This window comes from Chelonia mydas, chromosome 9 (assembly GCF_015237465.2).
Source record: "Chelonia mydas isolate rCheMyd1 chromosome 9, rCheMyd1.pri.v2, whole genome shotgun sequence".
Taxonomy (NCBI): Eukaryota; Metazoa; Chordata; order Testudines; family Cheloniidae; genus Chelonia; species Chelonia mydas.
Window position 1 is genome coordinate 17,383,964 of NC_057855.1, and position 24,303 is coordinate 17,408,266.

At 40.6% G+C, this 24,303-nt stretch overlaps 1 protein-coding gene across 1 annotated transcript in view; it reads right to left on the bottom strand.

Moving 5' to 3' along the window:
• LOC102947212 (multiple epidermal growth factor-like domains protein 6) overlaps positions 1-24,303 on the bottom strand; it is a 284,176-nt gene that overhangs the window by 18,200 nt on the left and 241,673 nt on the right. The window contains exons 23-30 of the mRNA XM_043522132.1: positions 23,410-23,538; positions 18,099-18,227; positions 12,995-13,123; positions 6,669-6,797; positions 6,453-6,581; positions 5,237-5,365; positions 4,208-4,336; positions 2,811-2,942 (exon numbers count right to left, since the gene is read on the bottom strand). Of these exons, the coding sequence (XP_043378067.1) occupies positions 2,811-2,942; positions 4,208-4,336; positions 5,237-5,365; positions 6,453-6,581; positions 6,669-6,797; positions 12,995-13,123; positions 18,099-18,227; positions 23,410-23,538 (1,035 nt within the window). The remainder of the gene's footprint in view (positions 1-2,810; positions 2,943-4,207; positions 4,337-5,236; positions 5,366-6,452; positions 6,582-6,668; positions 6,798-12,994; positions 13,124-18,098; positions 18,228-23,409; positions 23,539-24,303) is intronic.

Below are 24,303 nucleotides of genomic sequence, written 5' to 3' on the forward strand. Positions count from 1 at the left end.
TTTCTAGATTCTTTTGTACCAACAGTATATACTAGGGCTTTCCTTACCAATATTAATTGCATCTTTTGGGGAAGTCTCCGTTGCATCTGAGAGTTAGCATCCCAGCCCGAGTCCACTGACTTGTGCTAGCAGGCCTTGCACTAGCTGTGTAGACGTTATGGGTCAGGCTGGAACTCAGGATCTCAAGCCTGGAGCTTGAAAGCTCAAGCGCCAGCCCAAGCTGTAACGACTACACAGCTACTTCTAGTGTGCTTGTGAGAGCCCCAGTGACACAACTCTGCGGACCCGAGCTGGGTGGCTCGTTTCCAGATGCAATACAGACATACCCTTGAAGTGTCCCATTACCTACAGCTTTAAGGTTGATCATTAGTAGTTGGAGCTGATGAAGTTGGTCTTCCCAGCTGAAAGTTCACCAGGCTCAAATACATCTGTAAACAACACAGAGTGGCAGTGTTTTTTTTCTATCTACTAGAGCCATTAGTCTTTTTTTTCTAATTTTACCACACTCAGGCAGACTTGCCCATCCACAGAGTTATGGCTAACAGATGGGATTCGTATTGCTCGTTTACCTGCTTCCTCTGTACCTTGCCAAAAGACTATTTCAATTCTCTACTCCAAACTTGAGAACATGGAAGTCCAATTGCTCTTGGCTGCTGGAACCCCAGTTTCCCAGCCAGTTGCACCTTTTATGGATATTTTCTTGAACCTTTTTTCACAGTATTATAAGTACAGCCGTTGTTGCCAGAAACTGTTTCCAGCAGTATCCAACCACATGTTGACTGGACTAAGGCCAGCTTGACTTCTTTGGGAGCGGCTTCCTACACTGCGCCCAGTTTCAATAGCATACTGAAAGCTTCTTCAGCATGGGATAGAACAGGCCTGATTCTCTTCTCAGCTACAGCAGTTTGAAGCAGGAGTATTTCTACCAAAGTAATGGTGCTAACCCAGTGCAAAGGTGGTATTAGATCAGAATCAGGCCCTCGATCTCTTGCAGCACAGATCCCCACAACAAAACACACACTAACTTTAAAATCATCTGGTTATACTCCGACAACTTGCCACTGATTGGTGAAAGCTACCAAACAAGAACATAAAATAGAAGCAAAATTTAGATGCAATACAATCATTTTTTCCATATGAATCCGTATATCCCAGTGATCCTCTTATTTCTCTAGGCAGAAAATTAAACAAAACAAAATCTATTCATTGAAAATCTGCTCTGTAAGATATTGTGCAACTTCAGTTCCTATGAGGGCACTCAGCACCAGAAAGGCACAAGCCTTATACACTTTGGATGAAGTCCTGGGCCTACTGAAGTCAATGCCAAAGATCTCATCAACTTCAGCGAGGCTAGGATTTTACCCTGTAACTTCTTCCTTTAAATCATGGCAATGGTGCAACTTTTACTGTCTTATTTTCTTATTCCAAGGCCCAGTCCAGAGTTTCTTACTCAATTTTTACTCTGGGAAGCGCCACTGAAATGAATGGGAGTTTGCCTATGTTTGGCCCTTGTACATCTATAGAATGACTAATAAAAGCTAAGATACTATGATCTGGAGTATTATGCTATATATCAATATATTTAAAAAGACACGGTCAAGTAACTAAGGCCCAAAATGTTACTTCATTTGAACATTTATTAATCTGGTGGGAGATGTACTTCAGATTTCAAGGGCCTGAGACTGATCTCATTTACGCTGGTCTAAATCAGAAGACAGTGGAGTTGCACTGGTGTACAGCTGATGTAAATAGGGGGAGAATCAGACACTGCATTTCTATTTCTTTTTAAATACAACCCGTGATAACATTATGACAGTATGAGCTCCCCTAATCTGTTTCTACTCCAGTAGTGAAGCACAGTGTTTAACTGTTCCTGGACTTGCACACATGGCTGCTGACATCAGCACTGAAACTGCTGCCAAAAAGGGAAGCAAACCAAAAGGAGCCATTCAGGATTCTGAAGAAACAGAGAGAAAGGGGGGAAAAAGGTTTTCCAAAGAGAGAAAGACCTGAGCTTGAAGAGCGAAGATGCTTTATTTTCCTTTTTATAAGAGGACATTACACACCATGAAGAGTAAAAACAAAATTAAAGCTGTAACCAAAAAGGTGATTAACTGTCTCCTTTTTAGTCACTTCACTGCATGTTTCCTATCAGTCATCACATTCCTCCACAAGCTACTTTACTGTTGTCTAGAATATCAGTCTGAGACATGTGGGTCTGGGAATATATTTTTTTATGATGGAATGCTCAGCGAATTGGCATTTTGTCTTTTAAACTAGTCACCCTTTTCCAATCCATAACAATCTGTTTAATTTGATTGTTCCTCAGAAGACCGTGCAACTTAACTGACTTTATGAATCACTTTAGATATATTGCCAATTGCAGCCTGTTTTATAATAACCATTTGTCCTTAGTTTAGCACTCAGAGCTTTCGGGAAGCACTCTGGCTTCGGTATTTTGAGAGGCGAGAGCTACACAATACCCATGTGTTGCTGCAGGTTAGAGGTGGATGTATATTCATGTCACATTTCACAGAAGGGTCTGGAGTAAAAATGACTTCAGAAAATTGTGAAACATTTGTCTCTAGAAAAAACGCCTGATCCCAGCAAAAAAAAGCCTTACAATAATTAAGGGCCAAATTTGACTCCTCTTACTCTCAGAGAGAAGGACTTTATACCTGGAGTAGACTCATCCCAGGCTGCAGGTATTACTAAATATGAATAAGTGTGTCAGAATCTGGCCCCAAAGAATTAGGCTTCCCGTCAACTACTTTTTAAAAAAATTGGAATGAAGCAAGAACTATACATACTAAGGTCACAGTGGATTCCATAATAACCCGGTAGGCAGGTACATTTGCCTGTCGCTGGGTGACATTCCTCATTCTCTGCAGAGCACTGACACAGTTGGTTACAGTTCTTACCATATGTGCCTGCTGGACAAGCTGAGGGAAGAGGAAATGTAAACCAATGAATTAAATTTGTCTTGGTAAATATAGCACTCAAACAAAGAGCAGGCTAAAATTTATTAAATAAAACTACTGCCTACAGAAGTATGCTGCCCTCTGGGACTCTGGTTTTATTAAATTTACTTGGGGATTACTTTGCTGTTTGATTTTGTTTTGTGCAGTCAATTTATGCCCAACTGCCAAGGGCCAGCTGCAATTTTCTTGTCACTAAAGAAAATCATAGTGTGATGTCAGGTAAAATCGACTAAAATAATAGTATAACTCAAGAGGGACCACATGTATGGATAAAGACATTTTCCCTTGTGTAAATAGTTTAAACTTTCAAGGTTGCTTTAGCACAAACATTTGTACATGTTGCATTTTGTCACTTGTCAGCCATGCTGCCAACATTTTTCTGACTGTTTAGATCTAGGTTCTTATATTAGTGCGCACCACACCATCTGAGCACCTTTGTAGAAATATCAGGCCAAATTCTCAGGTGACATAAACTGGTACAGCAAAAGCAACTTGAATAAAGCTGTGGTGGTTGTTATAGTTATTTATCATTATTTTTATTACTTAGCACCTAGTGCCACTGATTGGGGTTAACAGCCCATTGTGTTACACACTGTACACACACACAAGAAACAGGCAGTCCCTGCCCCAAAAGCTCACAGTCTCACAGATCAGATAGGGATCGGATTAAAATTTCAATAATCAGATCTTTTTAATAGTAAAATTTATGCTCAGACAACAGGTTTCTGAAATTTTGCATTAAGGAAAAGCAAAATAGGAATCATAGAGCTTGGAGCACAAAATAAATCCAGTTTGTCTTTAAAGATAACCCCAGAATGGATGTGGTTCTTGCCACTGACAATAATAAATAATAATTATAATAAAAATATAATTTTCTGGTGCTCCGGCAGCCAAGAACAGAAGCTGTTCTCCCAAAGAACACCAATGGACGGCAGAGGTGGAAATACTGCCTGCCCTCTGGAGGGACAGAATCCTCAGGTGGACTGGACACTTCCCTGGGCCAGCTTTGTTGAATTTTGTCCCCCTGCTTGCTCTTGCAATCTGCAAGCAGAAAAATCTATATTCAGCTTTCAAGCTCTAGTCCACTTTTATTAATGCAGTGTTCTAGCAGTCCTTACTCCTTCAGAGGTTGATTAAATCAGCTGTTCAATTATTTAATAAATGAATCAATCCCCTGTAGATTTTTTTCAAGGGGCAATTAGTCACATGCTTGTATAACAACTTACTTTTTTCACAGCCATAGCCAGTGAATCCTTGAGGGCAGCCACACTCTCCATTCACATGGTGACAAGGGGTACCTGAAGGGCAGTTGCAACGCTTGGTGCAGTAATTGCCATAGTAGCCAGGCAAGCAGGCTGGAATAACCAAACCAATTTTCATTAGAACAGATTGCAGAAGGGCTTAGAAGAACCTAAAGACCAAGTTCAGCCCCTGGACAAGGGAAGCCCATTATTTCATGCTTTAGCCAGCAAATATATATGAAGAATACTGGTGCTTCCAAGAAGACTACCTTCCCAGGAGAACATTAATGACCATTTATTTCTGTTGTTCAAATGTTACATTAGTTCCAGAGGTGGGAGATGAATTCCAACTCACAACCAGTGAAATCCTGGCCCTTTGAAATCAATGACAAGAACCGCATTGACTTCAAGGGGGCCAGGATTTCACCCACGATCTTTCCCTTTAATGTGAACCTCCTTATGCTGCACAGAAGAAAACTTCATGTGACATTGTCATCAAGAACTACAAGTAAAAATATAAAGTCACCAAGTCGGATCTTAATTATACTTTGAATACTTCTTGCTTTTGCAAGATAAAAATTTTGGGTTTTACAGCACCTGATGTCCGAATTTTGTCATTTTCTCTGGGGACACTAGAGAAATTTTTCAATGTGACATTTAAAAATTTATTTTATTTTAATGAAAAACTGCATGTGTCATGAAAGGTACAGGTCTGAAAGGACTAGAGACTGACAGCAATTGACATGAAAGAAATTGAAGGGACACAATGTTGATCATCATCATGAGGACAATCTGCTAACGGGCAACTCCAGTTTGACCTGTGGAGAAGAAGAAAACTACCACAGCCTACCAAAAAGTACTTCTTAAGGCTTAATTCTGTGAAGTGCTGAGTGCCCTCATTGATTTCAGTGGGATCATGCCAGGGCTTAATGATGCTATTGCAGGATCAGGGCCTTAATGGAGCAGACACAGTACTCTGTAGATGTCTCGGTTTTACTCTCAGCAGAAACTCACGTTTGTCACATCGTTTTCCTCGCCATCCTTTTTCACAGTGACACACTCCACTCTGATGGTGGCAGGAAGAGCTGTGTTCACAGTCACACCGTTCCTCACACTGCTGCCCAAAGAATCCAGATGGACAGGCTGAGAGGAAAATTAGATAAGCAGAATAATGGTTCCTTCTGGTCTACAGAAAGCTGATGTGAAAGCCATCAGCCACTGACAAATAAGCTAATATTTATCTTCTGGGAGAGTTTGGGATGATGAATAGATGATACAAGCACTGAATTTATAATCTGATGAGAATATATTTAGCATATTTAAAACTGTTATACTCAGTCCTGAATGCTAATGACTATGCACAGGAAAGTTTGCAAAGTGGCAGTAATCTGAAATCCTAAAGATCACAATGGATTGTATAGTGATGGCAATACAATACACACTGAACAACAACATACTGTGTTAATAATGATAGTAAATTGTGCCTAGACAATACTTATCATCTCAAAGGACTTTACAAGGTTGCTAATGGGAAACTGAGGCATGAGGAAGTGAAAGGCCAGTATTTCAAAGATTCCTATGACTTTCACTAACAAATGAAACTTGTGGCTTCTCAGCACGTGTAGAAAAAACAGTCCACTTGTGACTTTGCCAAGATCAGACAGCAAGTCAGTGGCACAACTTGAAACAGATCCCAAGTTTCTGGACACTTAGTCCTAAATTCTGTTTTTCTAAGGTACTTATATGGCCCATATTATTATAGTATCTGAGCACCTCACAGGCTTTAATATATTTATCCTCATATCACCCCGTGAGATAGGGAAGTGTCCCATTTTTCTTTTGAGCAGAGAGATTAAGTGACTTGCCTAAGGTCATACAGGGAATCTGTGGCAGGACAGGGAATTGAATTCAGGTCTCCCAATCCCAAGCTAGCACCTTAACCACTGCACCATTCTTCCTTTCTAGCCACTAGCTATCTCTAGTGCTCTTCAGAATGAAAGTATTAAGATCAAATTGAAGGACAGAAAGTGACTCAATGTCCTGGAGGGAGAAAGAGCTAAAGTTCCAGACAAAGGAGTCAATGCAAGTGAAAGAGAGACCCTTGGGAGTTGAAATGGGCAGCCACAGCTATAGAATGATTAATAAAAATACAGGAAACATTAATTAATAAGATGCTTTTTATAGAATCGAGATTTACAATCAGTCAAATCAAAGAAATTAGCCTTCCTACCAACATTGCACTGGTCCCCAATCCATCCTGGATGGCAGTTGCATTTCGCTGAATGTCGGTCACAAATTCCACCATTGCCACAGCTACAGTTCTGCTCACAGCTCTCTCCATACTTCCCATCCTCACACTCTGAAAACAATCAGGGCAGAATTTTATCAGAATCATAAGTGAATGAAAGGTCCAGTCAAAGCAAATGGAGAACATGATGGAACTCACCAAGTTCACAGGCTATTCCAGTCCAGCCTTTGGGACAAATGCATTGTCCAGTTACCTGATCACATACAGCCTGATTGCGACAGATGCAGTGCTGTAAACAGTTCATGCCATATAAACCAGAAGGACAAGCTGTAAACAAAATTTAACATAAGAATGGCCATACTGGGTCAGACCAAAAGTCCATCTAGCCCAGTATCCTCTCTTCCGACAGTGGCCAATGCCATGTGCCCCTGAGGGAATGAACAGAACAGGTAATCATCAAGTGATCCATTCTCTGACGCCCAATCCCAGCCTCTGGCAAACAGAGGCTAGGGACACCATCCCTGCCCATCCTAGCTAATAAACCGTTGATGGACCTATCCTCCACAAATTTATCCAGTTCTTTTTTGAACCCTGTTATAATCTTGGCCTTCAAAACATCCTCTGGCAAAGAGTTTCACAGGTTGAGTATGCACTGTGTGAAGAAATACTTCCTTTTGTTTGTTTTAAACCTGCTGCCTATTAATTTCATTTGGTGACCTTAGTTCTTATGTTATGAGGAGTAAATAACACTTCCTTATTTACTTTCTCCACATCAGTCATGATTTTATAGACCTCAATCCTATTCCCCCCCTTAGTCATCTCTTTTCCAAGCTGAAAAGTTCCAGTCTTATTAATCTCTCCTCATACAGAAGCCGTTCCATACCCCTAATAATTTTTGTTGCCCTTTTCTGAACCTTTTCAAATTCCAATATATCTTTTTTGAGATGGGGCGACCACATCTGGACACAGAATTCAAGATGTGGGTGTACTATGGATTTATATAGAGGCAGTATGATATTTTCTGTCTTACTATCTATCCCTTTCTTAATGATTCCAACATTCTGTTTGCTTTTTTGACTGCCACTGCACATTGAGTGGATATTTTCAGAGAACTATCCACAATGACTCCAAGATCTCTTTCTTAAGTGGTAATAGCTAATTTAGACCCCATCATTTTATATGTATAGTTGAGATTATGTTTTCCACTGTGCATTACTTTGCATTTATCAACATTGAATTTCATCTGCCATTTGTTGCCCAGTCACCCAGTTTTGGGAGATCCTTTTGTAGCTCTTTGCAGTCTGCTTGGGACTTAACTATCTTGAGTAGTTTTGTATCATCTGCAAATTTTGCCACTTCACTGTTTACCCCTTTTTCCATATCATTTATGAATATGTTGAATAGGACTGGTCCCAGTACAGACCCCTGGGGGATACCATTATTTACCTTTCTCCATTCTGAAAACTGACCATTTATTTCTACCCTTTGTTTCCTATCTTTTAACCAGTCACCAATCCATGAGAGGACCTTCCCTCTTATCTCCTGGCAGCTTACTTTGCTTAAGAGCCTTTGGTGAGGGACCCTGTCAAAGGCTTTCTGAAAATCTAAATACACTATATCCACTGGATCCCCTTTGTCCACAGGCTTGTTGACCCCCTCAAAGAATTCTAGTAGATTGGTGAGGCATGATTACCCTTTACAAAAACCATGTTGACTCTTCCTTAACAAATTATGTTCATCGATGTGTCTGACAATTTTGTTCTTTACTATAGTTTCAACCAGTTTGCCCGGTACTGAAGTCAGGCTTACCAGCCTGTAACTGCCAGGATCACTTCTGGAGCCCTTTTTAAAAATTGGTGTCACATTAGCTATCCTCCAATCATTTGGTACAGAAGCTGATTTAAATGATAGGTTACAGACTACAGTTAGTAGTTCTACAATTTCACATTTGAGTTCCTTCAGAACTATTGGGTGAATACCATCTGGTCCTGGTGAGTTATTACTGTTTAGTTTATCAATTTGTTCCAAATCCTCCTCTAATGATACCTCAATCTGGGACTGTTCTTCAGATTTATCACTTAAAAAGAATGGCTCAGGTTTGTGAATCTCACTCACATCCTCAGCCGTGGAGACCGATGCAAAGAATTCATTTAGTTTCTCCGCAATGGCCTTACCATCCTTGAGTGCTCCTTTAGCATCTCAATCGTCCAGAAGCCCCACTGATTGTTCAGCAGGCTTCCTGCTTCTGATGTACTTAACGTTTTTTTGCTATTACTTTTTAAGTATTTGGCTAGCTGTTCTTCAAATTCTTTTTTGGCCTTCCTAATTATATTTTTATACTTCATTTGCCAGAGTTTATGCTCCTTTCTATTTTCCTCACTAGGATTTAACTTTCACTTTTTAAAACATGCCTTTTTGCCTCTCACTGCTTCTTTTACTTTGTTGTTTAGCCACAGTGTCTCTTTTTTGGTTCTCTTACTATGTTTTTTAATTTGAGTTGAGCCTCTATTATGGCATCTTAAAGAAGTTTCCATGCAGCTTGTTAATTAACCTCCTCATTTTTGTGTAGGTCCCTTTTCTGAAATTTAATGCTACAGTGTTGGGCTGCTGTGGTGTTTTCCCCGCCACAGGGATGTTCAATTAAACTGTATTATGGTCACTATTACCAAGCGGTCCAGCTATATTCACCTCTTGGACCAGATCCTGTGCTCCACTTAGGACTAAATCAAGAATTGTCTCTCCTCTTATGGGTTCCAGAACTAGCTGCTCCAAGAAGAACTTTATCTCTGCATCCCGTCCTGAGGTGACATGTACCCAGTCAATACGGGGATAGTTGAAATCCCCCATTATTATTGAATTTTTTATTTTAATAGCCTCTCTAATTTCCCTGAGCATTTCACAGTCACCATCACCATCCTGGTCAGGTGGTCGGTCATATACCCTACTGCTATATTCTTATTCGAGCATGAAATTCCTATCCATAGAGATTCTATGGTATAGTTTGGTTCATTTAAGATTTTTGATTCTACACTTTCTTTTATAGTGCCACTCCCACACCAGCACGACCTGTTCTGTATTTTTGTACCCTGGTATTACCGTGTCCCATTGATTATCCTCATTCCAAGTTTTTGTTATGGCTATTATATCAATATCTTCATTTAATACGAGGTACTCTAGTTCACCCATCTTATTATTTAGACTTCTAGCATTGGTATATAAGCACTTTAAAAACTTGTCACTTTTTAGCTGTCTGCCATTACATGATGTAATTGAATGGGACTTTTTCTTCTTTTGACTGTTTCTCATCAAATCCTACATTTGTTTTATTATCTTCCATCCTCTCCTCCTTACCAGGACATAGAGAACCTCCATTAATAGATCCTCCCCTAAGGGATGTCTCTGTTCAAACCACATGCTCCTCTGCACCTGTCGGCTTTCCCCCTGCCCTTAGTTTAAAAACTGCTCTATGACCTTTTTAATTTTAAGTGCCAGTAATCTAGTTCCATTTTGGTTTAGGTGGAGCCCATCCTTCCTGTATAGGCTTCCCCTTTCCCAAAGGTTTCCCCAGTTGTTAATAAATCTAAACCCTTCCTCCCTATACCACCATTGTCTCATCAATGCATTGAGACCCTGCAGTTCTGCCTGTCTAACTGGTCCTGCGCCTGGAACTGGAAGCATTTCAGAGAATGCTACCATGGAGGTCCTGGACTTCAATCTCTTACCTGGCAGCCTAAATTTGGCCTCCAGGACCTCCCTTCTATCCTTCCCTATGTCGTTGGTACCTACATGTACCACGACCACCGGCTCCTCCCCAGCATTACACATAAGTCTATCTAGATGTCTCGAGAGATCCGCCACCTTCGCACCAGGCAGGCAAGTCATCGCAAACCCAGCTATCTATGCTTCTAATGATCGAATCACCCATTACTAATACCTGTCTCTTCCTAATAACTGGAGTTCCCTCCCACGGAGAGGTATCCTCAGTGCAAGAGGATACCACATCATCATCTTGAAGGAGGGTCCCAACAATGGGATCATTTCCCTCTGCTCCAGTTGGATGTCCTCCTTCCCTGAGACTTTCATCCTCAACAGCAGAAAACTCTTATTAAAAATGCACACAAACTACAAGAATAAGAAGCCATGTCTATACGGACTATATCTGTGCAGAAATTTTACTAATGTTGACAGTTATAATACCCTATATTCCTTCCCCCTACAATGTATACTGTAAATGTCAATTCAATTAGGAATTTTGTGCAACATTCAGAATACAAAACAGCTAACAAACTAAAGCAAGCAAACTATTTACGTACAGGAAAGCAATGCATTCGAAGTAGGATACTGCAAGTTAAATACATAGAACTTAACTCTACCTTGTCTTGCACCAATCTGACTGATTGTGCAAGTGATGTAAATCAGGTTTGGATCTGACCTACAGAGCCTGACTCCACTCTGATTTACACTGGAGTAAATCAGGAGGAACTCTGTTGCAACCAATGGAATTACATTAATGCAAAACTGGTTGGGAGTAGAATCAGGCCCCTTCAGAACATAGTGGACAGCAATAGTTGACATTTAGTAACAGCTGAAGTTTATTAATATAGTGTCTTAGCCACAAGCCACTTTGAGGACAGCAATCAAAGGGTTTACAATGAAATTTGTTTAGTGATAAGTGAAGAAAGTGCTTAATTGTATCCCAAAACAATGATCTCTAGTCTTTCCCATCCTCACCTATGATAGCAAGAGCTTGATTCTTCACAGCTTTCTCAACAAATAGGAGGCTATGTACTGGTTCCACTTTTTAATGGTTAACTTTGTACGATACACAATTTTATAATTATTACATCTTTCAATCCACAGCAGGCTGATGATATTTTATAGCTTGCCTATTTTTAATTTAAAGAAATTCATATAATGAATTCCCCATTATGGGTACTGGAACTAGAACTTGGGAACTTTAGCTCAAAGGGCAGAGGCTTGTACTTTAAGTGCTAAAGTGATAACTCCATAAATTGCTAGCAGTAGCAGGTTCTAGGCCACCAAACGGAACAGTCACTAGAGGAGGACACATACCCAACATTCCCTTTCCTCCCCGCCCCCGCCTCCCCTGATGATCAAATTATCAGAGAAACCAAACACACAGAAGAATCCACAATGCACCATAATAGAAAGGAACTGTTTGTGTCTGAAAATATGCAGTTTGATTTAGGGTCCTTCTGACTGAAAAAGTGGTTGATTTACAGTTAATTAAAACAAAACAAAATCAACCAAAAACCCTCTACTATTTGAAGCTATTTCCTTAAGAGAAACTTTACATTTCAGCCAATACTGTACCCATCAGTATAAGGGAAATTCTTGTGTGTCTATACTCCCCTCCCCCATGGAAATCATAAGCATGTGGAAAGTCCTTTTGTCCTTAGATTTTAAAAGGGGCTTTCAGACTTCCCTAAAATACAAACAACTACCATTTTACTGCAGATTTGTTCAATTAGCAATTCCAGAGTGACTGGCGAAGCTCCCAGTGATGACATTCAATCCTAGATTTAGCTTATTGTGTATACAGCAACCACAAACTAGCGATTTGTAGGAGGATAACAGCTACATTGGGATGAGAGCACAGGCTACATTGCTGGTTCTGGATCACTTATCTAGACAATCCAAACCTTCTGTTTTTAAATTGAAATAGGTCCAAAGGGGGTAAACTGGATAAATATTTGATGTTGCCTGGATTATTTTTTATTTCATTTTAATTTTCAAAGATGGCAGGTTTTCTGTCTTACTACATTCTGGGACATTTTATCCCTCTTAGTCAGATCAGCTATTCTCTGGAACTCTCTGCTGTACCCCTTCACTTTGTACTCCTGGGGGTTTCAGCTTCTACTGTTTTGCGCTTGTATGGTAGCTTAGACAATGGGGTCCTGGTCCAGGCCTAAGTACTATGATAATATAAATAATAAATAAAAATACTGTATAATAATGTATGTGCGGACTTCTCCTAGCTGCCCACACACTTAATAAATATTAGTAGATATAGGACACCCTGAACTTAAAATGGTTCTGTCCCTCAATTAGAACATTATTTTTTACAGACTGTGTGGCCCATTTGTACATATGTTTAATTAACATACAGTAAAGCCTGTACCAAAGACCACCCTTATTCAGCAATCACCTGTATGAATTGCTGTAAGCATAAATCAGTTTCTAAAAGACCAATATTTGTCTGTCCCTTTGCTTAAGGTAGGTTACACTGAATACCTATACTGGAAATTAACTTTAAGATATTCTGCAAAAAACATACAGAACTTCCACAAATAGGTTTTGTGTGGCTAAGTCCCTGACCAACTGGGCAGACATCAGCCAGTGGGTTGTGATAATATTTCTATTTATCTTCTTTTGATTAAAAGCCATTTGATAAAGCAACGTACAAAGCCGGCAATTGAAATACTAATGAAAATCCCTAAGTAAGAAGTTTTGTTTTCCCCTTCTGTCATCTTCTTGCAACAGAAGTTAAGTTCTCACTGCACCTTGCTGGCAGGTAGCTCCTCTCCATCCTGCTGCGCAAATACACATCCCAGTTACATGATCACAGCGCGCTCCATTGTGACAATTACAAGCATGACTGCAGCCTTCCCCATAACTGTCACCCTGGCAGGCTGCAAAGAGAGGACCATAAAATGCAATTACAACACATCAAAGGAGGCATCATACAGAGCAAAATTCAGACATAACCCAATTCAAGGGAAATCAGTAAGAAATTGGCTTCTCATGAAACACTGTTCATATCATACCGATACATAAGTTCATATATTAATCAGGCCTGACACTAAATAATGTGGGCTTAAAGATACATATCAACGCATTCTGAACAGATTTTTATCAAAGACTCAAATCACTTGGGTGATATATCACCTGTCATTCTCCTGTACCTTGGAATGTCTTTGTCTTAAACTAATGGTCCAGCAGAACAGGCAGCTTGACAGGTTGGTTATTTATTTGCAGCCTGGTAAGAGAACTGACAACTTCATTGTTTTCATTGTTCATTTTTCACAGTTCGATGCTTTAGCTCACCCGAAGCCTTATTCTTTGGTAAGAAAGCAGTGATATTTCCATCACATTGGGTAAGCAGCTGGCTCCCAGGTGAAAACTTAACCCTGTATCTCACAAGTTTATCCAGGCTTCAGCTCCATTTTGTTCTCTACTGGTGTTGCCTCCCATGGACAAAATGGCATTACAAGATTTCTGCTGTCTTCATTGTCATGGCTCTGTCTTTAAAAGGCAGTAAATGGAGTATACTGTCACTTTGCTTTCTAGAGTATCACTCAAGGTATTTTAAGGAAGAAAAGCAGGATTGTCCTTATAGATAGCCAAGATAAAAGAATAAGATACTTGTTGTCTTGGTCTTAATGGAGGCTTTAATTCTACTGTGTCACACTTGTTTTCCCACAGATAATAAACATCATCGGCATTCTTCCCAAGACCAAATAAACGGGTCTGATCCTGTGAAATGCCATGTGTCCTTTGCTCCCATTAACTTTGGCACATAGCACCTCATGGGACTGGGCCCACACTTTGACTTTTCATCAAAATCCCTAGCCCTTTTGGGGAGCAAGATGTAGCATTGCATGAAGGACTCATCCATGAGAGATAGAACAGAAGAACGGAATTTTCCCCACTTCAGTTGTGAATGTGGTTGACAGCATTTGGCCTATTCATAACCTGTAGCTTCTTGTCTGAGGCTTTTCAGTGTCCCAGTGTGATTTACATGGATGACATTTCACTTGTAGCACCTTTTCAACATATTTTTTTTTAAATCAGTTAGGTCCCATCTGTATCACTACTGTAGCCAAGCCCAGGGACCTGGTTATAATGTTGTTAAACTCTATATTGTGGATGGGGCCTATCTGCATCACCAAATTAAAGACTCAGACCATCTGAATGAGCTTTACCTTGATTATGGGGACAGATTTAAATTGTGGCCACCATACAAATCAGAATTATGCTGTAAAAGGGTGTTACTAAGTCCCCGATTTAGCGTAGATTAACCCTGAGAGTGTATCTCACCAGAAGTTTACATCACGTGCATACAAATCTCTTGTTATGCCTACTAGGAGACAGATGGGATTTATCAGTGAATTAGAAATTCCAAAACAAAAGCAGAAACTCTTGGTGAGGAAAATTAAACATTCTTGTCTCTTGTTAGGAGTATACAAGCCTTCTTGGTTCATCTTTGGGGCATACTGCTTAGCAGGGGATTTACAATGTTAGAAGACTGAAACAGCAAGTGAAATTATCAAGCTATGTTTGCAGGTTTCTCTACTGATGGAGCAGAGTGAATTGAATTTTTCTTCCTCTTTTTTTGATGAGGAGTGTAAAGATACTAGTTTATAAACTACATTAGGTGGCTAGGTAAAAATCAATTAAAATCCCATGATGCCAGAATTATTTTTCAGCATCCTTCTGCACCTCTCATTACTTGAAAACAAATGCTGCTCCCCCAGCTGTGAGTGCTAGCAGATTCCAGGAAATGCCAGCACAAATACGCAACACAGAACAAAGGCAAAGAGGCATGTGTGAATGCCCCCAGCAGAGCAGGGGTCAGAGTACTTTCTGCAAGGCTTAAATTATACTGTTTGGAGCAGTAGGACAAACAGTACAATGGATCCAAATCTTAAAACGGTTTCTTCCTCTTCGATAGGTGCCATTGTTTTAAAAGATTTACAGGTGGACAATATCTCACCCGTACCTGGGGGTAGAATGGAGCTGGCTGCACACCCAGTGCAAAAGCCAGCTTGTAGATCCAGAGCAGGATAGCTTAACAATTTGCTTATTGCTCCTCTGGCCCGAAGCACTGTGTAGTGCTTGCTGTTGATGGCAGCATGTGCACTAGAGCTGATTGGATGTGCCTAGCTAACCATCCCACATCCTTTGTGGAAGCTGTGCAGGTGCACTCACCAGACATGCACTCAAAGTGTCCTGGCCTGTAGGAGGGATCTTGCCATTCTGCTTGTGCAGAGCTGTGTGGGTCAGAAGCTTCCCATGGCTTTTCCCCCTACCACACTGTGTATGGGCAGAAGGCAGGATTAATCAACCCTTGAGTTACCGATATTAGCAACTTCTAGAGCTACCGGAAAGATCCCTCAGTTGAATCAGCCACTTCATTCCTCAGGGAACTTGGCATCTCAAGTTAAACTTCTGGAAATAAGTGAACTTTAGTCGTGATCGATGCTGGTAAATGTTGCTAGTGTTTGACACAAAGCAAGCACAGATTTCAAACTGACTTGCAGGCCACTACTCTTGGCAGAGAGAAAGAACAAGTCAGACTCATTTATTTAACCCTCCTTGTTTACATGTTCTCTTCAGATAGGTTGCATCCTGTCTTGTCAATAATTCTGAAAGCTTTCTCATCTGCACACTGGGACTTCCCAAGGCCAGCAGCTCTTAATACTGCTAAGTCTTAGATCAACTCTATTTCTGTCTTAGTTAGGTTCCTCCAAACTTTAGCCCTCTTCCCCATTACCAAGGCTCTCAACAGCAGCCCTGATATAAATATAATCATATCTGTGGTTAGATGACCTGGAAAAATGCACTGTTTATTATTATTGTTATTATTATTAGCAACCTTTGGCCAAACCTGCAAAGTCATCCACACAGTACACGGCATTACTAGATGATGATACATTGTTTAGCTAAGAAAGAAACAGGTCACCCCTTTGCATTGTTATTTGACCTTACTCTTTTGCAGGCAAAAGGAGTCTTGAAGCCTTTGGTGTCTTAACTAGCACAAGGGATAAATCAAGGGCAGCATAAAGCTTTAATGGTTCCAGTGCAAGAGAATAAATAGTTGCTTTCTTACGTAATCCCAGTAGACTTTGCTAGGAAGATGAAGGGGGACATGTGAGGCCTATGACAAAGGGCCTCATTTCTTAATTGAATTTAATAAAATATGTAGGAACAAAGCTTCCCATTTTTAATACAGTTTACAGAGCAGTCAAGAGCGAAGCTGACGGATTGTTAACTTTGTGGATCTTTTGAAGGGCAGTGTACATGGACTGCAACCAAGAAACAAGCAACACACCCACTCAGCAACACCTCTGCTCCCAAACAGCACAGACATATTTCAATGGCACTATATTTCACAAAGCCTGTTGATTAACCTATAAACAGGGTAGCAAGAGAGATTACCATTGACATGAAGAATTTTAATACATTAAACTGAAGGTGGAATAGCTGGTCCAGGTGTTTGTAGGAGGAAAAGTAACTGGGTGGAGGCACTGACGGATTGTTTGGAAAGTAGGTGGGAGGACAGCAGAAAGGTTCAACAACATTGTCCCTGAAGTCAGGGGACTCGTCCGAACAGGGATGGGGGAGGTTGTGGGAGAGGATCTTTAGATAGAAGGGAGGATGTGTGAGCTTGTGTGTACAGAGGGAATTGCAGGAAAGAGGTGGGATATGGCAAGGTAGGTAGAGGTAGCAAGAGTGTTTTGTTGTTGCATGTCCCATGACAGCAGGCCACTGTGGGGGTTGAGCTGGAATAGGGGTGGTCAAATCAGGGTGCATGTCTGCAAAGGTTGCAGTCAGGTTTGGTCATTAAGGTGGTTGGAGTTTGCAGGAGGGTGACAAAATGGAGGTGTTTGTCAAATAAGTGTATTAAATAAACTATAAACTTCTAGCTGAGAGAATCATGACATTTGTGGGTCAAAGGACCCCTGTACAGGCCTCCACAAACAATAAGAATCGATTTATTGTGCGATGCTGCTATGGATGAGTATAAATTGTTCTGAGCTCCACGGTGCTGTCTGCAGAAGATGATTATACTGTACTTTCAGGGTGAAATCCTGGCTCAGTTGAAGTCACTGGGGTCAGGATTCATCCTCAGTGTTTGAAGGATTAAAGCTTAAATAAAAAATTAATCTGGAAAAGAAAACACCATCACTGATTTTTTCAAACAACAAGGCTCAGTGATGCCTGCAAATGATGCTATGAAGATAAGGAAAAGAATGACTTTCCATCAGATTTGCTGGCAGATTTATTAGAGGATCCAGCAATAATGTCTATTCAAAACAGAAACAAAGCAACCACCACAGAAGCTACATTGTTAAGTGGGACAGTTCATTCTTGTTTGTGAAATTCCAGGAACTTACCTTTTTTGCAAATGACATTTCTAAAAATTAATGATAAAGCCCCCCCACCCCACTCCACCTTAATAGCAAAACAATCCCTGCTATGATTTTTTTCCACAGTGTGCTTTTGTAATCTTATAATTGGCAATTTGATAAGACTCACCAGAAACATGGGAGTAACATTTTGCTGTTTAACACTTAATAGAAATGAAAAGTTCGGTTAACATATTACAGGACACAACTGTGCTATCTAAAAACAAATGGGACGTACTGTGAAACACTTACAATGTTTGATGTATTGCAATGGCAGTAAAAGGAAATAACAGAATATTTGCATGCCAACCAAAAAAACTGTTTCCATTTATGGCATCTCTGGAAAGAAGTATGACTTATCTATCTAACTTACTAGGTTCTTCTACGCCTAATAAGGAGCAATTTTTAGAGTTAGGAAGACGGACTTTTGTGAGCTTTGCCACAGCTTTGCTGGGATCATTGCTGTTATACGTACGTTGGTCACACTTGGCTCCCACCCAGCCAGGGAGGCACTGGCATGTTCCTATGATGTGGTCGCAGTGAGCTGCATTCTTGCATTCACACACCTGGTGGCAGTCAACTCCAAAAAATCCAGCTGGACAAGCTAAAAATGGAAAAAAGGTGGGTTTTATAAAAAGCAGTTCCCATTTCTTTACACAACTGTCTGGCAAACAGCAAACTCCAGCTCTTGCCTTCTGGAAATTCTGTACATGGGAAAACTTTTAGTTGGTGCCCTTTTTAGTTATACTGTCAATTTGAAATTATACTTGGGAGCCTGTGTCCCATTAAAGGTTAAAACTGAAAAGCAGTGCATGGGGAAATCCACACACGAGTCCCATTATTGTGCATGTCCCACAATTTGGGGTGTATGGACCCTGATTATTATTTTGCACATATTATACTGTTGTACAGATTACGACATAGGGAAATGCAGCTGAGCCTATAATCCAAAACCACAAGACTAGAGAGTTAATGAATGTGAATTCACATAAACCAGTTGTTATGTTATTAAAAGGAGCTGTGAAGAAAAAGGTGAATAGACTAAAAAGAGGAAAGACTTCCCAGTTCTATGTGAGATACATGTGGAGATAAGGTGGATCTCAAGAGGTCAGGCAATTCTGTATAACACAAAGTCTAGAAGACCATCCTTGTCCCATCTCCTTATCTTTAGACTTGGGGACATACGATCCAGTTGACTGTCCTGCCATATTTCTAAGGAGTTTTACAAAACAAATATAAGATATATTATTGTAGTTCAGTGTTTACAGGAAAAACTTGCTAGAAGAGGCAGATAATTCACATTGGCAAAGAACATCAAGAGCAACTAAACGTGGCAGGGCCTCTTCAGGGCACCACAGAGATTCAATATATACACTTGCAGAGTGTGAGAAAGATTAGACCTGCTGATTCAGGCTATGTATGCACCAATAAGGAACACTTGGCATAGTGAGAATAAACTGTCAATGATTGTCTCAGTGGCCAAGAGGTTTCTATATTCATATTATGCGCAAAATACTATGCTAAAAGAATGCTAAGGTTGCATAGTCAAAGTCTCAAAAGTTAGGAAGCGACAGAATTAAGGCTGCCTGTCCAACCTTAATTCAGCCCCCTCATGTATCTGCATTATAATGCAGTTTTAATTATATGAATATGTCCAATTTTTCCACAGGACCTCTCCCTCATTCAGTATACTGGATGGACACTGAATGAGTAGCTATGCAATATTTTGTTTTATCCACATTGCTCAATGTGTGGCACTAGGCTTTACTTACTGCACACCATTTAAACCCTACAGAATTATTAATTTCCTCATAAGCTTTTCTATGATGCCTATCACTATAATGTCTGAGTGCTTAACAAACATTAATGAATCAAATTTGACAGCACCCCTATATTGGTGGACACTTTTTACCTTAACCTCTGTGCCTCGGTTCCCCATCGGTAAAATGAGATTTTGTGTGTACAAAAGTTGTGTGGGTACAACTTTCTATTTTTTTAAAAAAAGAAACCACCCAATGCACAAACAAATCCCCCCACAGGAATTCCATCATGTGGAATCATACTGACATCTGCATGGATCATCAACATGGTTGGAACCTTTAGATCTACAGCATAGACTTCTGCCACATGAGCTAACTGAGTAACTGATAGCAATAAGAGATTGTTATCCTCTGTCTGGAGCAGTCACTGGAGGGAGATCAGACACACTTTGCCAGTGGGTTTCAAAGATGGCAACAGAGGAATGTTGAGACTCAGGAATCTTGTGTTCCATTCCAGGTTCTGGAGGGATGCGTTCTCTAGTGGACAGAGACCTTCTGACCCCGTCCCAGTCCTGTCTCTTCCCCACCACCTCCCATCCATGTACGGCTGGTTCCTTGTTCCAGTGTTCTTGTCTCACTATCCCCAGTCCTCAACATCCTGCTGGCCTTCTCATTGCAGTCCCAGTCTCTTTGCCCCATCAGTCCCAGTTTCCCATGCTCTGCCCCCCACCTCTTATTCCTCCACCTGCCAGCCCCTCCATTTCTCACCATTAGGCTTGATGTATTGGTGAGAAATCTAATTCTTCCATTGCTGTTGCAACTGAAAATGGGGTCTTTGTAAAAGAGTGTTGCTACCTACCCTGCCTATAATACAACGAAATCCAGTACAATATCTGTAGACAACAGTGGACTAAAATAGAAAGTGAATGTAAGTTCTCTGGTGGCAAAAGGTAGTACTGGTGGTGTAACCCACACACCTGCTGGGTGTGGTGCTCTGTCCCATCGAGTGGCACTGAGACCACTTAGAGAGAGAGATTAACGAGTTTGCTCTACACCCTCAGCTAAAAGGCAGTTGGTTTTTAGCTCATACAGAAGAGGCTCATGCACTGGGCCTCAGGTTTGATCCCGCCTGCCAACCACCGGGATCTGTTGGTGTTACAGTAGCACAGTGCAAGGTCTGATTTGGAAGCTCACTTTGCCTTGACAGTGGCAGCTTGGTTTTCTGAACACATGATTTCTGAACACAACTGGCTCATTTACTCCAAGTGGAATGGCAATTCTCTTCTTCAGTCAGTCCAGCCTGTAGCTTCTTCAAGGTTGCATGGATGCTTTGAGACTTACTGTACCTTCCAAACACATGCTGTCTCAGAGAAATGGGGAAATAGAACATATATCGGTGTCAAACAGTCAAGAAGTATTAGTCAGCCTTCTGTTTATTTTTATTTGGTGGGCAAGCCGATATCAAGCTGCAAATTAGAAATTACTGCATGTGGTTTCAACTCCTAACTGAATCACTGTATACTGCATATTATTGTTTATTAAGTTCCAGTAGTGTGTAGGACTCAGCGTACAAGAAATACCTTCCCCAAATACTGAAAATAAGTTTTTGAGTCTGTGTCCCAGACAGGGTTGGCAAATAGATTTTGCCAGACAAAAGGACATAGATTCATCTGTCTGCCTTGATTTACGTGAAAAATAAGCATTGTAAGCCAACGCAAAGGAAGTCTTTTTGCATACAACATCAACATGAGGATGGTAAACCAGTATACTGGGGAGTAAAGCACAGGGGAACGGTGTCATCCTGTCTCTAGGATCAAAACAGTGGATTTTGGGATATAAGAAGAAAGCAAAAGGATATCCCTTTTATCCTTCACCGGGGAAGCAAAAAGAACAGCGCTTTTTCCATTTATGACAGGAGGATCCCTGCTTTGTTAGTTGGAACTGCTGGGAGATAACTTTAACAGGCTAAACTAAAGTAGCTTGTCACACCTAAAGCAAAGTTTATATTTATAATAAATTTATGATTGTTTTCACCATATTTCAGTGCTGTGAAGTTATAAAGGACCTGATCCTGAGTTGTACCAGTCAAGCTGTGTGTACATTGTTCTTTTGGGGACTGCAAATCTGGTAATTTCCGTGAGTGTGCAGTGAAAGGGGGTTGGATACTACAGGGGGACACTTTCAGAGGGGCTGGGGTGCACCGACTGTTACCTGCAAGGTACAGTGAGGGCTGGCAGAGCCCTTTTCTTTTTAGTATATACTCAATGTGCCTCAGGTGGCATGTGACCAGGATACATCACCGAATTTGGTCCGCTGGTTCCATCATTAGTTTCCCTGTCTTGGGCTGGGTACTGACAGGGAGCATGACATGAACACTGATCCATGATTATTTGGGTGACTAACAGACTGGTGGTGTCAGGGAGCCATTAAGGACAAGCAAGTCTTTCTCTTGCTGAGGCAAGAGGGTAACAAGATGACTCCCAGTTCTGGGCACCCCAAGAAGAGTCACACTCCATGTGGACCACCAGCACGAGAGGGGTGAGACACATTTTGCCAGTGGGTTTCACAGACATTTGCTGACAGCTGAGGATTGGTGAGACTCAGGAAGCTTGAGCTCCATTCCAGGCTCTGGTGAATCAGTGTTTGAAAATGAAATGCCAAAATGGTTCATTTTGAAAACACTGAAATGAAACTTCAACATTTCCTACATTTGTTTTCCTCTAATTCTTTTGCTCAAACTATTCGCCAAGTTTGATCCAAATTCATGAATGGTTTCAGGATCCTGAAAAACCCTTTGGCAACTTTACTATTGCTGAAAAAAAATCACCTTGCTCTAATCAGTGGAGTATTGTATTGTTCGGACTGCCCAGCGGGGTGCTGTAAGATCTTATGGAGAGCTATAAGAAAAAGGCTGTAAGGAAAAAAGGCCATTTTTTCCATTTTATGGTTTTTAATTTTTCATGCATAAGTCTGAGGATTCATGTCTCTTTTATGGATTCAGCAAATTCTTTCTTTAAGACAGAAAAAAGAACTGAGTAATAAAAATAAGGCATGGATAAGTTATTTTGAAAAAGAGCCTTGCACAGTGTTCACAAATTACCTCACAAGTTTCTCCAGCAGAACTCAGACTGTTTCTTGTCTTTTAACACTTCCTCGACAGAATGAAAAAGGAAATAATATGTGCAATTTCCACAATTTGTAGTCTGTTGAATATTCTGTTATAGCACAGAAGCTGCAAAGTGCTTTCATTTCCACTAGAGGGCAATAGATGCACAAGTGGTTAATCTGTCTCATTCTAACACACACACATTTTTATCTACCTAAACTAGCTGATAATTTTGCATGTGAAACAAAACAGCCAAGGCTTGGTTTAATGATCATTGTCTGTAAAATGTGCAACAAATCAAATTCAGATATTTCGGCAAAATGACAGATGACTTACACATTATTTTTACTGTATCCCAGCCAATAGACCTTTCTTTTTTTTACTCTCTGCATAGTTTATGGCGTGAAAACAACATCACAAGAACATGCAACTGATCAATTATAATATATGTACGAAATCCAATCCAAAATAATTGTTACTTCATGTTAGCAAGTTACTAGGTGATAACAGATGCAGTGGTAGACTTTAACGTTAGAAGCCTGTATCTCCTTAAACAGCTTATTGGGGGGTGGGGGGGAGAGATGTTTTATTCAAAGATAATATTATAAGTGCCATGGGGACAATGAAAGAATTCAAAAGTGGAGCAACGTTTTTTCTCTGTGTTAAAGCAGGAAGACTTTCTTCAGAAACGCTCCAATTCAACAAGGTTCGTAAGCACATAAGGAGTCCCAACAAGTCACAAACTTAATGTTAGGCAAGTGCTTAAGTACCCTGCTGATCTGGGTTATAAAATTTAATTAGGCTGTCACAGTTCAGTTGCATGGTTTACCTAGATCAGGTCCCGCTGATTATACAACCAGCGCTACAATGATCTGTGAGAAACATCTGCCAAGAAATGAAAGGGTAGGGGGAGAATGTACCTTTTTCACAAAAAGTTCCTGTCCAGCCAGTCGCACAAGTACAGGCTCCACTCACATGATCACAGGCAGCTCCATTCTGGCACGGACAGCTGGACTTACAATTTGGCCCAAAGGTTCCCTTAGGGCATCCTGGACAGAAAGAATAAAAGCTGGATGTTGAGCTGAATCTGGTATAGATCCCTGTAGTACAACTGACGATCAGTTTGCAATTCTAAAGCACTTTTGAACCTTTTCTGTTCACAAGGGGAGGGCCAAAATTTGTCTCTATACCCTGAAAACAGTTAACATTCGCTGTTCTCTTTGAGATGTTGGCTGCTGCAGGAAGCTTATGCTGCTTTATATTAAGGTATATTTTAAGGGAAAAGAGAGATCTCAGGGATGCAGTCAGTTCTGTATACTACACAGAACAACAACAAAGTGTACAGTTGCAAAAATTACAACTCCCAAATTCCTAGTTTCTGATTTGATGTGTACCACACACCAGTTTAGACTCACTTATTTGCCCAAATCCCATGAGAGCTCACCTGCTGGGATGGGGATAAGCCATGCAAAATTCCTAATGTTGCTCTTAAAACCCATTTCCTCCCCCCGCCAACTTTTTTTCTGCAATCCAGATTCCACAGTAGAACCCAGGTAAGTGAGAGGGAATGTTAAACAGGGTGACCTCCTCCGGAAAGCTCCAGACTGAAAGCTGCATGCCCTACTTACATGCTCCGCTTGGAAACATTCAAGCCAAAACATTACATCTGGGAGATGGATAAGAGACTTAGATTTTCATAGCAGTAATTGTTGGGAGTTGAAAGGAGAGACTGGTATCTTACTCACTATCTCAAGGAAAAAACACCCACTTCAGCCTGTAAATAATATCCTCCAGGGCTATAGAAAAATCAATTA